The 14,923-nt window shown below is 36.7% G+C and overlaps 2 protein-coding genes across 2 annotated transcripts in view; both read right to left on the reverse strand.

The window, feature by feature from the left end:
* Positions 1-4,733: 4,733 nt before the first annotated feature.
* Positions 4,734-7,625, reverse strand: LOC121401230 (protein spinster homolog 1-like). The gene is made up of 5 exons (XM_041585562.1): positions 7,260-7,625; positions 7,074-7,139; positions 6,714-6,850; positions 6,466-6,574; positions 4,734-4,738 (listed from the first exon to the last, which is right to left on the reverse strand). Exons 1-5 carry the CDS (start codon positions 7,294-7,296, stop codon positions 4,734-4,736), a joined length of 354 nt encoding a protein of 117 aa, XP_041441496.1. The 5' UTR covers positions 7,297-7,625.
* Positions 7,626-14,077: 6,452 nt separating this feature from the next.
* Positions 14,078-14,923, reverse strand: part of wwc1.L (WW and C2 domain containing 1 L homeolog) — a 107,887-nt gene continuing 107,041 nt past the window's right edge. The window contains exon 23 of the mRNA XM_041586170.1: positions 14,078-14,819. Coding sequence (XP_041442104.1) covers positions 14,753-14,819 — 67 coding nt within the window. The 3' untranslated portion in view covers positions 14,078-14,752. The remainder of the gene's footprint in view (positions 14,820-14,923) is intronic.

Raw genomic sequence — 14,923 nt, forward strand, 5'->3', positions numbered from 1 at the left:
CTTCTATGATATTTCCTTTTTTCTTTTTTATTTTAGTATATCAGGTTGCAATATGTTAGCTTTGTGTGACATCACTTCCGCTTGTCCTCTCTTTCTGCTTCTACTTTATAGCTCTGGCTCAGATTATCAGGTTCATGGAAGGGGAAAGTTGGGATTGGCAAACCTGAGCAATTTGCTTAAGCCTTCTTTATCTCCTGGATGGTTTATGCTGTAAACATTTGGAGTTGATACAGAAGCCCATGTGCTCCTTTTAAAAATGTTTTTTCAAGGTAGCCGTTAACCCACAAGGTTCTCCAGTATCCTCCTTGATTTAATAGAATTCCACGTGTAACAATATTATAATTAAAAAAGGTACTGTTGGTTAAGAATAAATGGACGTCCAATTTTCGTTTCTTAAAACTTACCAAAGAAACGAAGACCGATTTGGAGCGTAGTATTTTAACGCAGTTACTTTTTCCTTACTATAACTTCATTAAAATCTTTTTAAAATTTTCACCAGGCAAAACCATCCACCCATTTTAAACTTTTTCTTTTTTTCTTTTCTGTTTTTCTCCCCGCATATACAGTTCAACAGAAGCATCTATCCAGCTCTTCGGAAATGGGAAGCCCCGGCAATAATTGGGCAAATTTCTGTGACTTTCCCCCACGGCGCATGGTGCAGTTGTGCCGGATAGGAAGATTTGGCTTCAAACTATGGCATGGCCGATAAAATCACGCGATCTCATTTCCGAAGATTATTGAAGAGAAAGAAGAATGGCCTCGCCGGCTCCACCGTGAACTTCCGCTGGACAGAATCTGCAATGAGGGGTAAGTAAGGGACTTAGGGGCCATTTGGCCTGTGGGTAAGCAGCTGGCTGGTGGGGGGGGGGAGGAAAGGGAGGGGGGTCTAATTGTAGGGGTGGCGGGGGTTGGGATTTTTTTTTACTTTAGGGTTTAATTTTTTTCTCATTTAAAAACGACCCCCACCCCCAACCCCCCCAGAACGTGCCAGTATATTCACATAACAGAAAGAGGATAATCAGCATTTTTAAACCAAACCCGGACTGGACAGTATAATCCGTGTAGAAAAATGGCCCTAGTTTGAGGCACACCCCATTTATTAGCTAGACTAAGCAGCAAAAGAGTGCCAACAACTGAGGCCTCATTAAATTCAACAGCATACCAGTAATCATATCCTTTTTTTTTTTAAAATTGATTTGGAGGATTTTCTGTGCTTAAACTTTTGTTGTGACAATGTAAATGGGATTTAATTTCTGGCTTTCCTTGTTAAATATAGGAATGAGTGGGGCTTACAAGGGCTGAACTAATGGGCTTTCCCCTCTATGGAAGGAAACACCAACAATTCTTGCCATGCCTGCAGCAGTTTTGTTGGCATCAACTAGCCTGCTGACTGGTTTGAATTTTCCTTCCCAGTGACGCTGCAGGTGGTGTCTATTATAACAAGCTGGGAGCATGGATGGCAAATCCTTTGTCCCGGGTCTCTACAACAACTGCCTGCTGATTGGCTGAACATATTCTCTCTCAGCCAGTACTTTCCCTTGAAATCAGAGGCCCTGTGACAGTTGGGGTTTTTTTTTTGCCTTGAGAAAAACAGAGCAGCAGCATTCTTCCTTCTCTAATAAATGCCTTTTGGTGTTAAAAAAAATGATGTTTCACGGGACAGTTATAAAATTCAACAGGGGTGGATAAGAATTTAACTGCCGACCCCTATCTCATCCAACCAGGGTTATCATTGTTACCCAGTTGCCTGTGGTGTCATAAGCAGGAACAGTAGTCAGTTTTTAAACCCAGCTGATTAAAATGATGAATTAAAAATGGATTGCTCTGCCTTTTTTCTGGGAGCCACATAAAGTAAAAAAAAAAGCTATTAAAGCTAAGAATCAACATCTGAAGAGACCCCCCCCGCGCCAGATTTGCAGCATCAGCCGCCTCAGTTACTTTCGCTTAGACTGACTCATGCAGCGCTGAGGGGCTTATGGAAAACAACCCTGTGTTTAAACTACACTACAATGAATTGGCCCCAAAGTTGGCACTCCAGCAGCTCACTCGAATTTCTTTTTTATTCGCCACGCCATTAGTTCAACTTGCACCTTTTGTCCGGGACTCTAATAATAAATCAGACATAAATTTTCAAAAATAAGAATTCCAAATGATAATATTTTAAAGAAAACAAATCATATCGCTTTTTTTTCCCTCCATTATGAAACGTGGGTATTTGCAAAATTAAACCAGGTCCAAAGAAATTCAGAAAATCCCAGCCCTGAAAAATCTCACCCTTGATCTGAGGATGAAACATCCATTATATTTCTTGGCACCTCCCGAGGTACTTTCTTAACTTACTGAGTACAGTATATATACGATTTTTATATAAAATGTCTAATATTTGTTTACAACGTCAGATGTATGATGTGACTGAATAATATCTAGATTGAAACATGCAACTTGTCAGCTTACACATAATAATAATAACAATACAGATTATTATTTCAGACTGCTGTGAACAACTTTGGGCATGGGGCTGCTAAACCTTTGAGCTGATACAATAAGACCAGAAATAAAATACAGCATTTCCAGACATTGTTAGTTCTCCTTTAAAGACACATGGTTAATCAAAAGTTGTTTCACATTACCTAATTGGCTATTTAATTATGAATGGTCCCTAACATATAAATGAATGTTTTCCAAGTAAGCATTGTTAACTGCTTAAACTCATCCCAGTTTTACACTCCTCTGTCTACGTGCTCCCTCTACTGTCTGTATCCACACTTGGGTAAATCATTGAGAGGAGACAGAGTTGCAGCTTTTTACTTTATATCCAGTGTTAAGTCACTTGCAGACTGAAGAGATTAGGGCTATTTAACCAACACATTTTTCCAAGTAAGCTGAAAAAACAATACATTCAATATGAAATATTCCTTTTTATTGTATTTTAAGCAATATTACAGAACTTTTCATTTTATTATAATCACAGAACATTTCAGAAGCATCACAGGCGAGGGTCTTTTTCAACTTCATCTATCATGTTACTTTGTATCAGATGAATTCCACCGTATCCAAGGGTTGTTCACATCTGTGAATGGTGTATTCATAAAGTCTTCTACATTTTTCTTATAATATTCAAAGTATTTTGCAGTTACACAGAAACATCCTGCTCCGACCAAAGCCGATAAATGGACAAATGTAAGAGATAAATTCCATTGCGTGATTCTGGTATCAGTTCAGACTTCTGAAGTAGTTTATCTTCATAAATTTAAAAATCTATTGGAAAATAAATATGGTAGTGTGGTATAATGCTGGCATTTTGTAGAATGCCATTTTATATATATATATATATATATACACACACACACAACCACACACACACACACAATACACATACATTTTCCAGCTGACAAAAAAAGGTTTATAACCCTATTACTAGAGATTGCAAGTATTTCAAAAACCGAGCAGCTACTTACCCATAAATGTTCTTTCTCGGGCCTCCTTCTTTTCCAAGCAATCCTAGTTATTGACTTTTCAGTAAATGACCAAGAGCGCGGTTGGATACACTACCATCTGGGGAAAGAGAACAAAATGTAATAGGGTTGTAAGATTTTTGGGCAACTATAGTGACCCAAGATAACAATTAGGGGCACATTTCTTAGCTTGAGTGAAGGAATAAAAGAAAAAAATCTTTGAATTTCAAATGTTTTTTTTTGGCTACTTCATCCATCAAATTGGGCTACTTTACCTTAGACTACGAATCGAACTATTCGAACTAAAAAATCATTCGACTATTCGACCATTCGATAGTCGAAGTACTTGTTTCTTTCTAGCAATTTTCTGATTGAAGGAATTTCGTTTGATCGAGGATTAAAATCCTTCAAATCGTTCGATTCAAAGGACTTTAATGGTTCAATTTTTCCTAGGATCGATCGCATCAAAGTAATTACCCTCGATATTCGCGCCATAGTAAATGTGCCCCTTAGTGTACCAACGCCTTTATCTAAATTTTGCCTGATGCATTATTCCTTGTTCTTAGGAATTCTTTCTGTGATACTGCAGCCATATACAACTGGCAAATATCATACTCCAGATCTCTGGTGCTCATGCCTCATTAAATACATGCACATGTATAATTTCATAGGGGTAAGTGTGCACCGACTATTGACCACAGAGGGAACCATGTAATTACCACCAAAGTCAAAGGTGGCAGTTGCACCAGGGTTCCCTGCATCAATATGCACTGAAATGAGCCTTATAGAGGTTGAATCGAAACCCTACACCTCCATTCAGTTTTACAATACACTTAGCTCAGCTAACACCTTTGTAAGCATTTGGGTGGATCATTTGGGGGGGGGGGTGAGTCAAAGAAGAAAAATACATTACCATGATGATTTCGTTGATAAGGACCTTGTTCATAGCCAAACAAATCCCATTTAGGAAGAAGAGAATCTGTTGAGAAAAAGTGAGGACAGTTAGGTTGAATGAAGTTCATCTTATAGAATGTAATAGTTACAATGCCTCTAACAGTTTACATAAAGTAGTAATGCAATTGTAAAACTTACTTGGGATACGACAGAACTAATTCCTACAAAAAATAATCCAAAGCACATAAGTGGGACAGAGACCAGAAGTGCTACGATACACACAACTGGCTCTCCATGTGGATTCCGCTTTTTATAATGTGCATTGATCTTCACGCCGAGAAATAATGCCGATTGCAAGTAGCAAGACATTTGCACATCCGTAGATCAATCTAAAAATAAGAAGAGAGATTACTGTTAGTTAAACATGCAACATCCTTTTCGGTTTTGGAAATAATCATTTTCAAGGAAGCTGCAAACCATCCTGAACTTGTATGAAGTAAAACAACAAGTAAGTTAATTGGTGAAAGTTAATTGCACACACACTAAAATCTACAAGTCCCAATATATTATTTGTGTGTAATAGAACAGAATTTGGCAAGTAGAGAAGGAAACGGGGGTTTTACCTGTCATCGAAGGTGCAGTCAACTGTCAGACAAGGCTGGTGATTATTTGAACATCATGCGAGCATTTCTCAGTACATTCGGAGCATATGTATACATGCTCATTAGTAATGAACATACTAGCTGCATAACCCAAAACAGCAAAGACCAAACAGCGGCTGAAAGAAGAGAAATGATATGGATTACAATAAGGGACATTTTTCTACTTGACTTGATTTTCATGCATCACTGATACTCGACTAATACCTCCAAAATTTTAATGGACCCCATTTCTATCGAGTAAGGCCGTAAATTAATGATCTCTACGAAGCTTCATATTTTGACTTTTTTTGCATGTTTTTAAAAGCACCCTAATACGGGTAATCGGTATAAGTCGTATTTTTCTGTCCATTCCATTCATTTAATTTGAAATAAGATCATTCATACACATGAGCTCAAGCAAAAAACTAATCGAAGTAACTATAATAATTGAAACAGGAATCTCTCACATCTAAAGGAGAATCTGTGAGAATAATATGAGGTACTGCCATTCTGGGGGGTGTTATTAACACTTTAATTTACTCATCGTTATAACTGTGTTCATACACGGGCTTAGCTAAATATATGCCTGTCTATCAGATATTGCCAGACCAAACATAAAAGATAAAGAGGATACTCACTTTAAAATCAGATCAAAAATATCAGAGTAAACTTTAGTTCTCTTCTGATATATTCAGCCTTCAACATAAAAACCACCTCGACCTGCTTTCTCATCACTGCTGCTAGAAGCACAAGAGCCACCACATCAAGGTACAGGTGCAATCTGTTTCCAAATAAAAATAAATATCAGTTATGTGACCCAGCATATGAGAATAGAGAATATATTTCTCAAAATGTGAAATAAAGCCCCCAGCAGATTAACAGAGTGAAATGTTGCCACTGTCACTTCATTCCTGTGGATTTTTAAGCATATTTATTATAGGGTGTAAGTGGAGAGTTTACTCACTTTACCTCAAAAAAATCTCTTACAAGTAAATAGAGAGAATGGAATCGTCCCCAGGACCTGTGGCGAGTTCTATTTTTAAAGTTTGAGAAGTATGACCCTTCATGTTTGCAAGGTAATGATATGATTTTATACTGGTATATATATAATAGCACCCCAGCCTTTAATACCTCCATATATATTTCTCTTACCCGCAGTGCCATACGCCAGTCGGTTCCTATTACGCTGGCTTACATACGTTCCAATAAAGGTCCCCGCAAAACTGGTAAAAACAAAAAAAAGGACAGGGTTAAAGTAAAGTAAGTGGCAGTAAATGGAATTATTTTCTATCAGCTTAGACTCTCATTATTATATAAACTCACAGGAAGATATAGGAAGAAGAGCATTTAGGGACTTACAGTTGCCATGCTAGAATGCAGATTGTACAGAAAAAAAGTCCTAACAATCTTAGATACAAAAATGGGGTACTTACGTTCCAATAGTGTTGAGAATGTAAAGTAAGGTCAGCATTTACGTCGTTGGTCAGTATCAAAAAGTTCTGCTACCAGCATTGGAGCAGCAGCTAAATAATGGCTTTTTACGGATTCCATGAGACTTCGAAGTAACACAAACGTCCAGAATGACTAAAGAATCAGAAAGATACATATTAAAAACTCATGCATTGATAGGATACAGAGTGAACAAAATGAATTGCTGTGTAGGTACTGTCTTTATATGTGTAGTGAATTGAAATGCCATTGGCTGTCATAAACAGATTATTACCTTCTCTGAAACTAAAGTACTGCCAATGCCGAACATGACCATTACGGCGACAATTCCTGATATTACTCTTAGTCCGGTGAAGGTACTCCAGAAATAAAATAATATCGGGGCCATGGTTGCACAGCTGCCAACAAACACTATATAGAGGGGAGAAAAGAAGACTGTGAGATGCCAATTGCAAATAACAAGATATACATGAAACTATAGATTCATTAGGTAGCAGTTTATAGTAATAAGTATAATGACAGATAGGATGATATGATAGTATCTTAAACAACAGATATAATGAGAAATTAAAGCATTAGAGATAATGGCAAACAAAGAATTTTAGAAGAATGATGCAAATAAAGCATATATTACTTAGAGTTATAACTGACGAATAAAAGTCCGTTATTTCGAATTCCTCTTCTATGTAGGGACGGACAGCTAAAAAACAAATTGGAGAAAGAAGAGAAAGAAATTAGGATTTTGGTTGGTTCAAATGCATACATTATACTCTGATATATCAGACGTCTTGGATTCTAAAGTAAATAAGTCCAAACTTACATTTATAAATGATGTTGTCCGTATTACTCACTGCCATAAGGAAAGCAAGTGCAATAATAAGAAGTATTGAGCAACATTTGCCGAGTTTAGGGAAATCCGGTTCATCAAGCTTTTCATCCTGTTTTTCAATATCCTCTTTTTCAAAAAAGTACTGATCTGTTTCATGTTGGATGCGCTTTGAACTGATAAAATAAGCGAATCTAAAGATTTTGTCATATATATAGTTGTAAATTGTTTGAATTATTTGCCAAATGATTCTGAAATGACAAGAGAAAAGATATCAGTGGTTATGAAAAAAAAAACAATATTCACATTTCCATTGTATAATATCTGCTGTACTGTATATTAGCTACCTGTAATGTGATCTAAACATCTGTATTGTCAATAACAGGCTCACATTGACTCTATTTTCCAACGTATTGCAACTTAAGCTATCAGTTAATACATACAGGTACTTTCTGTTTCACTGACCATAAATAAATCATTAAGATTTGTGTACAGTAGAAGTGAAAATTTGTTTGTAGCAACAACAAAAAAAGGTGTAGAGTCCTGAATCGTTCTTCGGCTAAAAGAACCATATTCGCTAATACTTTATCTTCTGCTTTGTTTAGGCCAAGTTTGAAGTAATAGTTATTTCTTTTCCCAGCCAAGGGTTTGTTCCATTACAGACAACAAAATACAGTTCTAACCCAGCTTCTATTTGGCTGCCAGACAATGTGGATAAACTAGTAGATATTACATTGCCAATATAAAAAAAGCCACACAGACTATATACTATATATATATAAATATACTGTACAAATATGTGTGTAAAAATGAATACAAGAATGAGCACTATTTAGTATTTTTGCTGCTTTAATTGAAAAGATCAGCTAAACCTATAACCAACCTCTCACTGGTAAGAAACCCAGAGGGTGGTATATTGTAAACCATATGAACAGCATAGAAATCCCCTCAAAAATAAAATCTTCAAATTTTTATTGACAGTACAATACACTCAAGCTAAAACACCTTTTAAAATAAATAGAGTTCCCCAAATCAAACCAGCTGAAATAGTTGTTTTGTTATGGGGAACTGTTTGTGATGTGTTGATAAAGGTCCTCTGTGTAGGACGAAACATTGATTTACACCATTAAAGTTTTACACAGAAGTCCCATGAGTGCTCTGTGCTCTTCTTGCTGACATTACTTTTTGTGGCAGAACCTGGGCTTTTTTGCCTTTTCTTTAGGAGTGAGTGTGCTGCTCTTCAGAATATATATATATATATAGATATATATATTCATTGTTAAGCAGCCACACCAAAGACCGGTCTTCCATTGATATATACGGGTGCAGGGTCAAATTTAATGCATATAGTTTTGTTGAAAAGACCCACACTCCAATTCTTTGTTAATCAAATAAAATTCTTTATTAGGTACATCAATCCGACGTTTTGGCCACATTAGGGCCTTTTTCAAGGAAACATCGGATTGAGGTACCTAATAAAGAATTTTGTTTGATTAACAAAGAATTGGAGTGCGGGTCTTTTCAACAAAACTATATATATATATATATATAATATATATATATATATATATATATATATATATATATATATATATATATATATATATATATATATATATATATATATATATATATATATATATATATATATATATATATTAAAATGTATATTAGCCTTAACGCTTGAATCAAATAATTTTCGGATCACTTTGTACCCATGATGACATTATAATGCTGTCCCAAGATATAATTAATCCTTATTGGAAGCAAAACCAGCCTATTGGGTTTATTTAATGTTTAAATGAATTTCTAATAGACTTAAGGCATGAAGACCCAAATTACGGAAAGATCCGTTATCTGGAAAAACCCAGGTCCTGAGCATTCTGGATAACAGGTCCCATACCTGTATGCTTAAATCCATTTCATACATGCCAACAGGCTAAAGCCTATATGTACTATATCCTAAACATCTCTATACTATAGCTAAACCCTGGTTTTATTTTTTACTTATAAAATATTCTTATAAAATATATATAAACGTATACATGTCTATAAAATTGGTTATTTGATGCTAAGAATTTCAGTATTATGGTAAAAAGAGCAGTTACTTACAGAATAAACATGTTGTTATGTGTTCTTGTTGAGATTTAAATAACAATGATCTCTCATCAACAGGCTAAGAGCAAAGCCTTCGTAGTTTGTGATTATGTCACAATGGCCTGCTGTTTATTGTGATGATGTCACACAGAGATTGTGATGATGTCATAATAGATTGCTATTTGTTGTGATGCTGTCACTCTTGGTTGCTATAGAAACCTATAGCCTGCTTAATCGGGGTTACTACAGGTCAATGAACTGTAGTAGAACTGTAGTAGAAATAGGAAAGCCAACTATAACAGGGTCTGCTTCAACACTGGATTAAAACAAACATGGATTCAGGAATGTAAAATAAAAATGTCTCATCAGCAGGCAAAGAAATGTATCATTTACAGCCCAGCTGCAACATTTCAACTGTATTTCCTCTGACACTGACCCCACATTTCAGAGGAAAGTGTCTTTTACTAAGCAATACTTCAAATATTGGTTTAGTTCTTGAATTGGATCTTGAAAGAATTTTCTACAAAGCCAACAGCGTGATCTATTTACATCATTTTGACAGTTTGGAAATCCCTACTGGCCATGGTGTCTGTGTAAATGCAATGTGGGCAATGGATTGTAAGCTGCACTGGGGCAGTGACCGATGTGAATGATGTATAATAAGTGGAAGGTGCTGCAGAATATACCAGCACCATATGAGTAAAAAAAAATAATGACAATATACTTGCTATGACAGACTGGGCCTTTTATCACTGTTCTGAAGAATTACCCAGGGGAAAAACCTTACATAAGGCAATAACAATGGAAGTGAAAAGGGAGGTGTTTTCCTGGTGCTTTTTCATTCGTTCTTTAGGCCGTTGCACATTGAAACACGCAAGCAGCTAGCAGTTTGCTTATGCTTATGAGGAAGTGGTTTAATCCACGAAACGCGTCAAGAGTGTTAAGTTTGTGCGCTCTATGATTTTAAAAATGTTTGAACAATAAACGAGTGTTTTTAGCCCGGCAAGTGCTCCGTGTCTTGGAGATTCTCATTCAGCTAGCAGTTTGGGAAACAATTCACAATGAAAGATATGGGTTTCATATTGAAAAGGCACAGTATGTGAGCAGCAAGGATAGGGGCAGGCAAACATAGAAGCTATAAAACTGGGTATAAACTGTGGTTATGTCCGAAAATGAGCAGATCCTTTTCCTATACACATCAGGATAGAATATTGCACTCATCAGGAATATGGGCAAACAAATTTGAGTGCTCCCATGTTGATATTCTGTCTGTTGAACTAAGGTTGTTATTTTTTTCGTGTGCAACAAATGGTCGGGATTCAGCCTTTTTCAGCAGGATTCAGCCGAATCCAAGTGCCTGGCGGAACCGAATCTGAAAAATCACGTGACTTTTCGTCACACAAATAAGGGAGTCAAAAATTTTTAACCACATTCGCAGCATGTGGTTCTCTTTCCCTCTTTTGCCCCTAATTTACATATTCATTTAGGGTTCGGATTTGGTTTGGTATTTGGTCAAATCTTTCACAAAGTATTCAGGATTGGGCCAAATCATAAAATAGTGGATTTGGTGTGTCCCTATTTATTGAAAATACTTTGGTTTGTGCTACTGCCACATAACAAAAAGTATCTATGGTACCACTCAACAAATAAATATTAGATGAGTAAAGATACAAAAATATATAGTAGAAGAAATAATAAGGAGAAAACACTCACAGTTCACCTCAGTCCCAAGGTGCAAAAACCAAAAACACTGTATCCAAAGGGTGTGAGGGTCTCCAAAAATAAAAAGGCAAATATAAAAAGTAGAAAAATTTATTAGGACATGAAGACCTAACGCGTTTCGTGCCTATAGGGGCACTTACTCATAGGCTCATAGTGTCCCTATTTATATCAAACACTGCAGAACTACCATTTGCCCCTTGCCTACCCTTTCAGTAACTAAAGCAAGCTAGGGAATGTCATCCTAAAGGATAATAGTAAAGTGAATTATACTTTAAAGTGGCGTAACACTGTTAGGGGCCCACCGATTTAGGGGCCCTAGTAAATCGTATATATATATAATTTTAATACACTGGAATTAAGATTTATTTAGGGGCAGATTTACTTAGGGTCGAATATTGAGGGTTAATTAACCCTCGATATTCGACTGCCGAATGTAAATCCTTCGACTTCGAATATCGAAGTCGAAGAATTTACCGCAATTCGAACGATTGAACGAAAGATTTTAATCCATCAATTATATGATTTTTCTTTGATCAAAAAAACATTAGAAAGCCTATGGGGACCTTCCCCATAGGCTAACATGGCACCTCGGTAGGTTTTAGGTGGCGAACTAGGGGATCGAATATCGAAGTCGAAGGATTTACCGCAAATACTTAGATCGATAGGATTTTAATCCATCGATCGAACGAAATTCCTTCGATCAGAAAATTGCTAGAAAGCCTATGGGGACCTTCCCCATAGGCTAACATGGCACCTCGGTAGGTTTTAGGTGGCGAACTAGGGGGTCAAAGTTTTTTTTAAAGAGACAGTACTTCGACTATCGAATGGTCGAACGATTTTTAGTTCGAATCGAAATCGAAGGTCGAAATAGCCCATTCGATGGTCGAAGTAGCCAAAAAAAAAACATTCGAAATTCGAACTATTTTTCCTCTATTCCTTCACTCGAGCTACGTTAATGGGTCCCTATATGTAGATTGTCATAATTTGGTTTACTCAACATATTGTTGAAGGTAAAAAATATTTTTGAGTGAGACAAAAATGAATACCCCCCAGACATTTATTGGTTGCATAAGGATTCAGTCAATACCTGCTGAACCCACTTTTAGCGCAGAGATGTATTGGTATCTTGGTGGATGTTGAACTTTCCGCAGCCTAAAATAAATTTTTCTCTAAAATCTCCTTATGTTCGACTCCATGTGTCTTGCTTTCCATCCTGACCATTTTTGAGTGCCTGCCAAAGAACAGCATTCCTGCAACAAGAAGCAACTAACAGCAAGTTTCGACTACAATGAACTTGAAACCCCTTCCTAGGCTCACAAAGGCAGAACCTCAGAACGACACTTATCCAACGCTTACTGATACTTTGTGTGCATCGTGAGTGGCACACATGCTAACAATTAGCAGACAGTGTGCCCTTTAGTAGGCATCTCTGCACTGATCTGGCCCACTGTGTTTTGTAATGCCAGATGCAATGCTGTGGGCAGGCACTACTAGCACAGAGGCAGTTGTGGGGAACTCTAGGGGATTTACTGGGAGATTTATTCTGTAGAAGACAGTACAATTCTAAATGTTTTAATTGTATTTGTCTCTTGTTTTATGGATTTTGTTTGTCTTTGGTGGAATACCCTGAGGTCAGGCCCGGACTGGCAATCTGTGGGCTCTGGCAAATGCCAGAGGGGCTGCCATAAGGTGCCATAGAAAGTCAGTATTTAGTGGGCTGTTGGGGCTGATTGGGCCTCTGTGTACCTGAAATGCCAGGGCCTATATTAATTCTCAATCTGGACCTACCTGAGGTGTAGTAGAAAAGGTGGCGTGTGCAGGGAGCTTGTCTCTAAATACTGTATTTGTTTTTTCCATTTGATTGCAGGTTTGATAGGTCCACCGTGCCCAAAGGAAGGAAAACAGAAAGGGGGAATTCATCTTTAAATGAACTTGAGGGGGGGTTATTTATCAAAGTCTGAATTTATCTCAATATTTTCTGCTACAAACTCCGATCAAATCTGCTCTGGTTTTTCTACGCTTATTTATTATTAAATTTTCCTGAAAATTTGCTCCACGGGAAAAAAAAAAATCAGATTTTCACAATTTTTTCATCTGATTTTCATGATTTTTTTCGGAAATTTTCACCTGAAAACTCCGAAAACTTCAGGGTATTGCACAAAAGCTCAGCACACATCAAAAAATCATTGACTTATATGCAACCTCGACAGGTATGAGATGCCGGATTTTCAAATTCGGACTTTTCCATCCTCAGGGTTTAATAAATTCCGGAAAAATCTGGATTTTTTAAAAGGCAGATTTAAAAAAAAAATCACGAATTTTTCATGATTTTTGCATTTGGAGTTTAGTAAATAACCCCCTCCGTATGATGCGGAGATAGATATTCTGAGACAATTTGCAACATGTTTTTGTTTTTTTATGGTTTTTAAATTTTGGCAGCTAACTGGTTGTGAGGGATCAATTCAACCTAGCAACCAAGCACTGGACTAAATAAGAGACTGGGAAATGGAAAGTAGAGGGCCTGAATATAGAGATAAGTAATTAAAAGTTTCGATAACAATAAAGTTGTAGCCTCAGGGTTTTCAGCTGAAGGGGGTCAGTGACTCCCATCTGAAAGTTGGAAGGAGCTGGGCAAATAATTCAACTATAAAATAAATAAAATGGGACATTCTATCTAGAACATACTACAAGTTAAGGTAAAGGTGAAATACCCATTTAAGTACATAGGAGAGTGAAGATAAAATCCAAACAAAGTGTACAAAATGGGAAATAAAATGTGTTTTGCTTTATATAAAAGCACGTGTGGTCTCCTAGATGTTTGGGTGCACTGCCATTTTTCTTTTTTGTGTCTGTGCACAATGGGGTGCAGAAACTACTTGATCCACTACTGCTTACTGGTACTTATTAGCCAGGCACAATCATCTGGCAACTATAACCCCAAATCCTGGAATCCACCCATGCTAGCAAAACAGAAAGTCACATTCAAACACGGATTGAAAATAAGCTTTTATTACCAAAAATTGCATTTGACCGTAACTATGCACCACTAAAATGTTCATCACATAATATTTTAGACCAATTTAAGGAACCGGTAACTGATTTTTTTTCTTCATTTGTCTTTCCATGGGGGCCACAATGTGGTAAGTGCATTTCAAAATATATTCCAAACTGTATTATATCATAAAATTGTCTATTTAGCATTTATGATATAGCACGAATTTGCTAAAACATCCGATACAAAATAGTTAATGTCCAAAAAGTTGCGTGAATCTGTAAGTATTCCTTTTTTCTAGTAGCCAATTTTAATAGAATTTTATTGCATTACAAATCTCTGAAGCGGACTGTACAAAAGTTATACTTTGCACACACACAACATCTGAAACGGTTCATCTGAAAATACAGCTCTAAATATACAAGCTATACAGACGTGGAAAAGGAATGCTGGTTTTGTAATCATGACGATAAAAATAAAAATGTCCACTTGTGTTGTCGTACCTCAAGCCAGTGTTACTCTGCTGGTTATTGCAATGCAAAATAATAAGTGACATGAAACTCTGTAACTTCATTACACCACACAATTACATTTTCAGCTTCACCAGGCTGCATTTCCTTTGCCGTGGTGCTCAGAACCGAAAAAATATAGAACATAAAATACTTTATGGTGATTATTAAACATCATCTGCTGTGAGTGTAGGTAGGTTCGTTCTTGGCCGAGTGAAAAATGCCATCTTCTCTCTGAAACACAAAACAAATGCATGATTTGGAGCGGCACATATAACAGATTTTACCATTGCAAATTCTCTGATTGGGAAAAGTGAAAACCTTGCCTCAGAGAGCAC

This window comes from Xenopus laevis, chromosome 3L (assembly GCF_017654675.1).
Source record: "Xenopus laevis strain J_2021 chromosome 3L, Xenopus_laevis_v10.1, whole genome shotgun sequence".
Classification (NCBI taxonomy): domain Eukaryota; kingdom Metazoa; phylum Chordata; class Amphibia; order Anura; family Pipidae; genus Xenopus; species Xenopus laevis.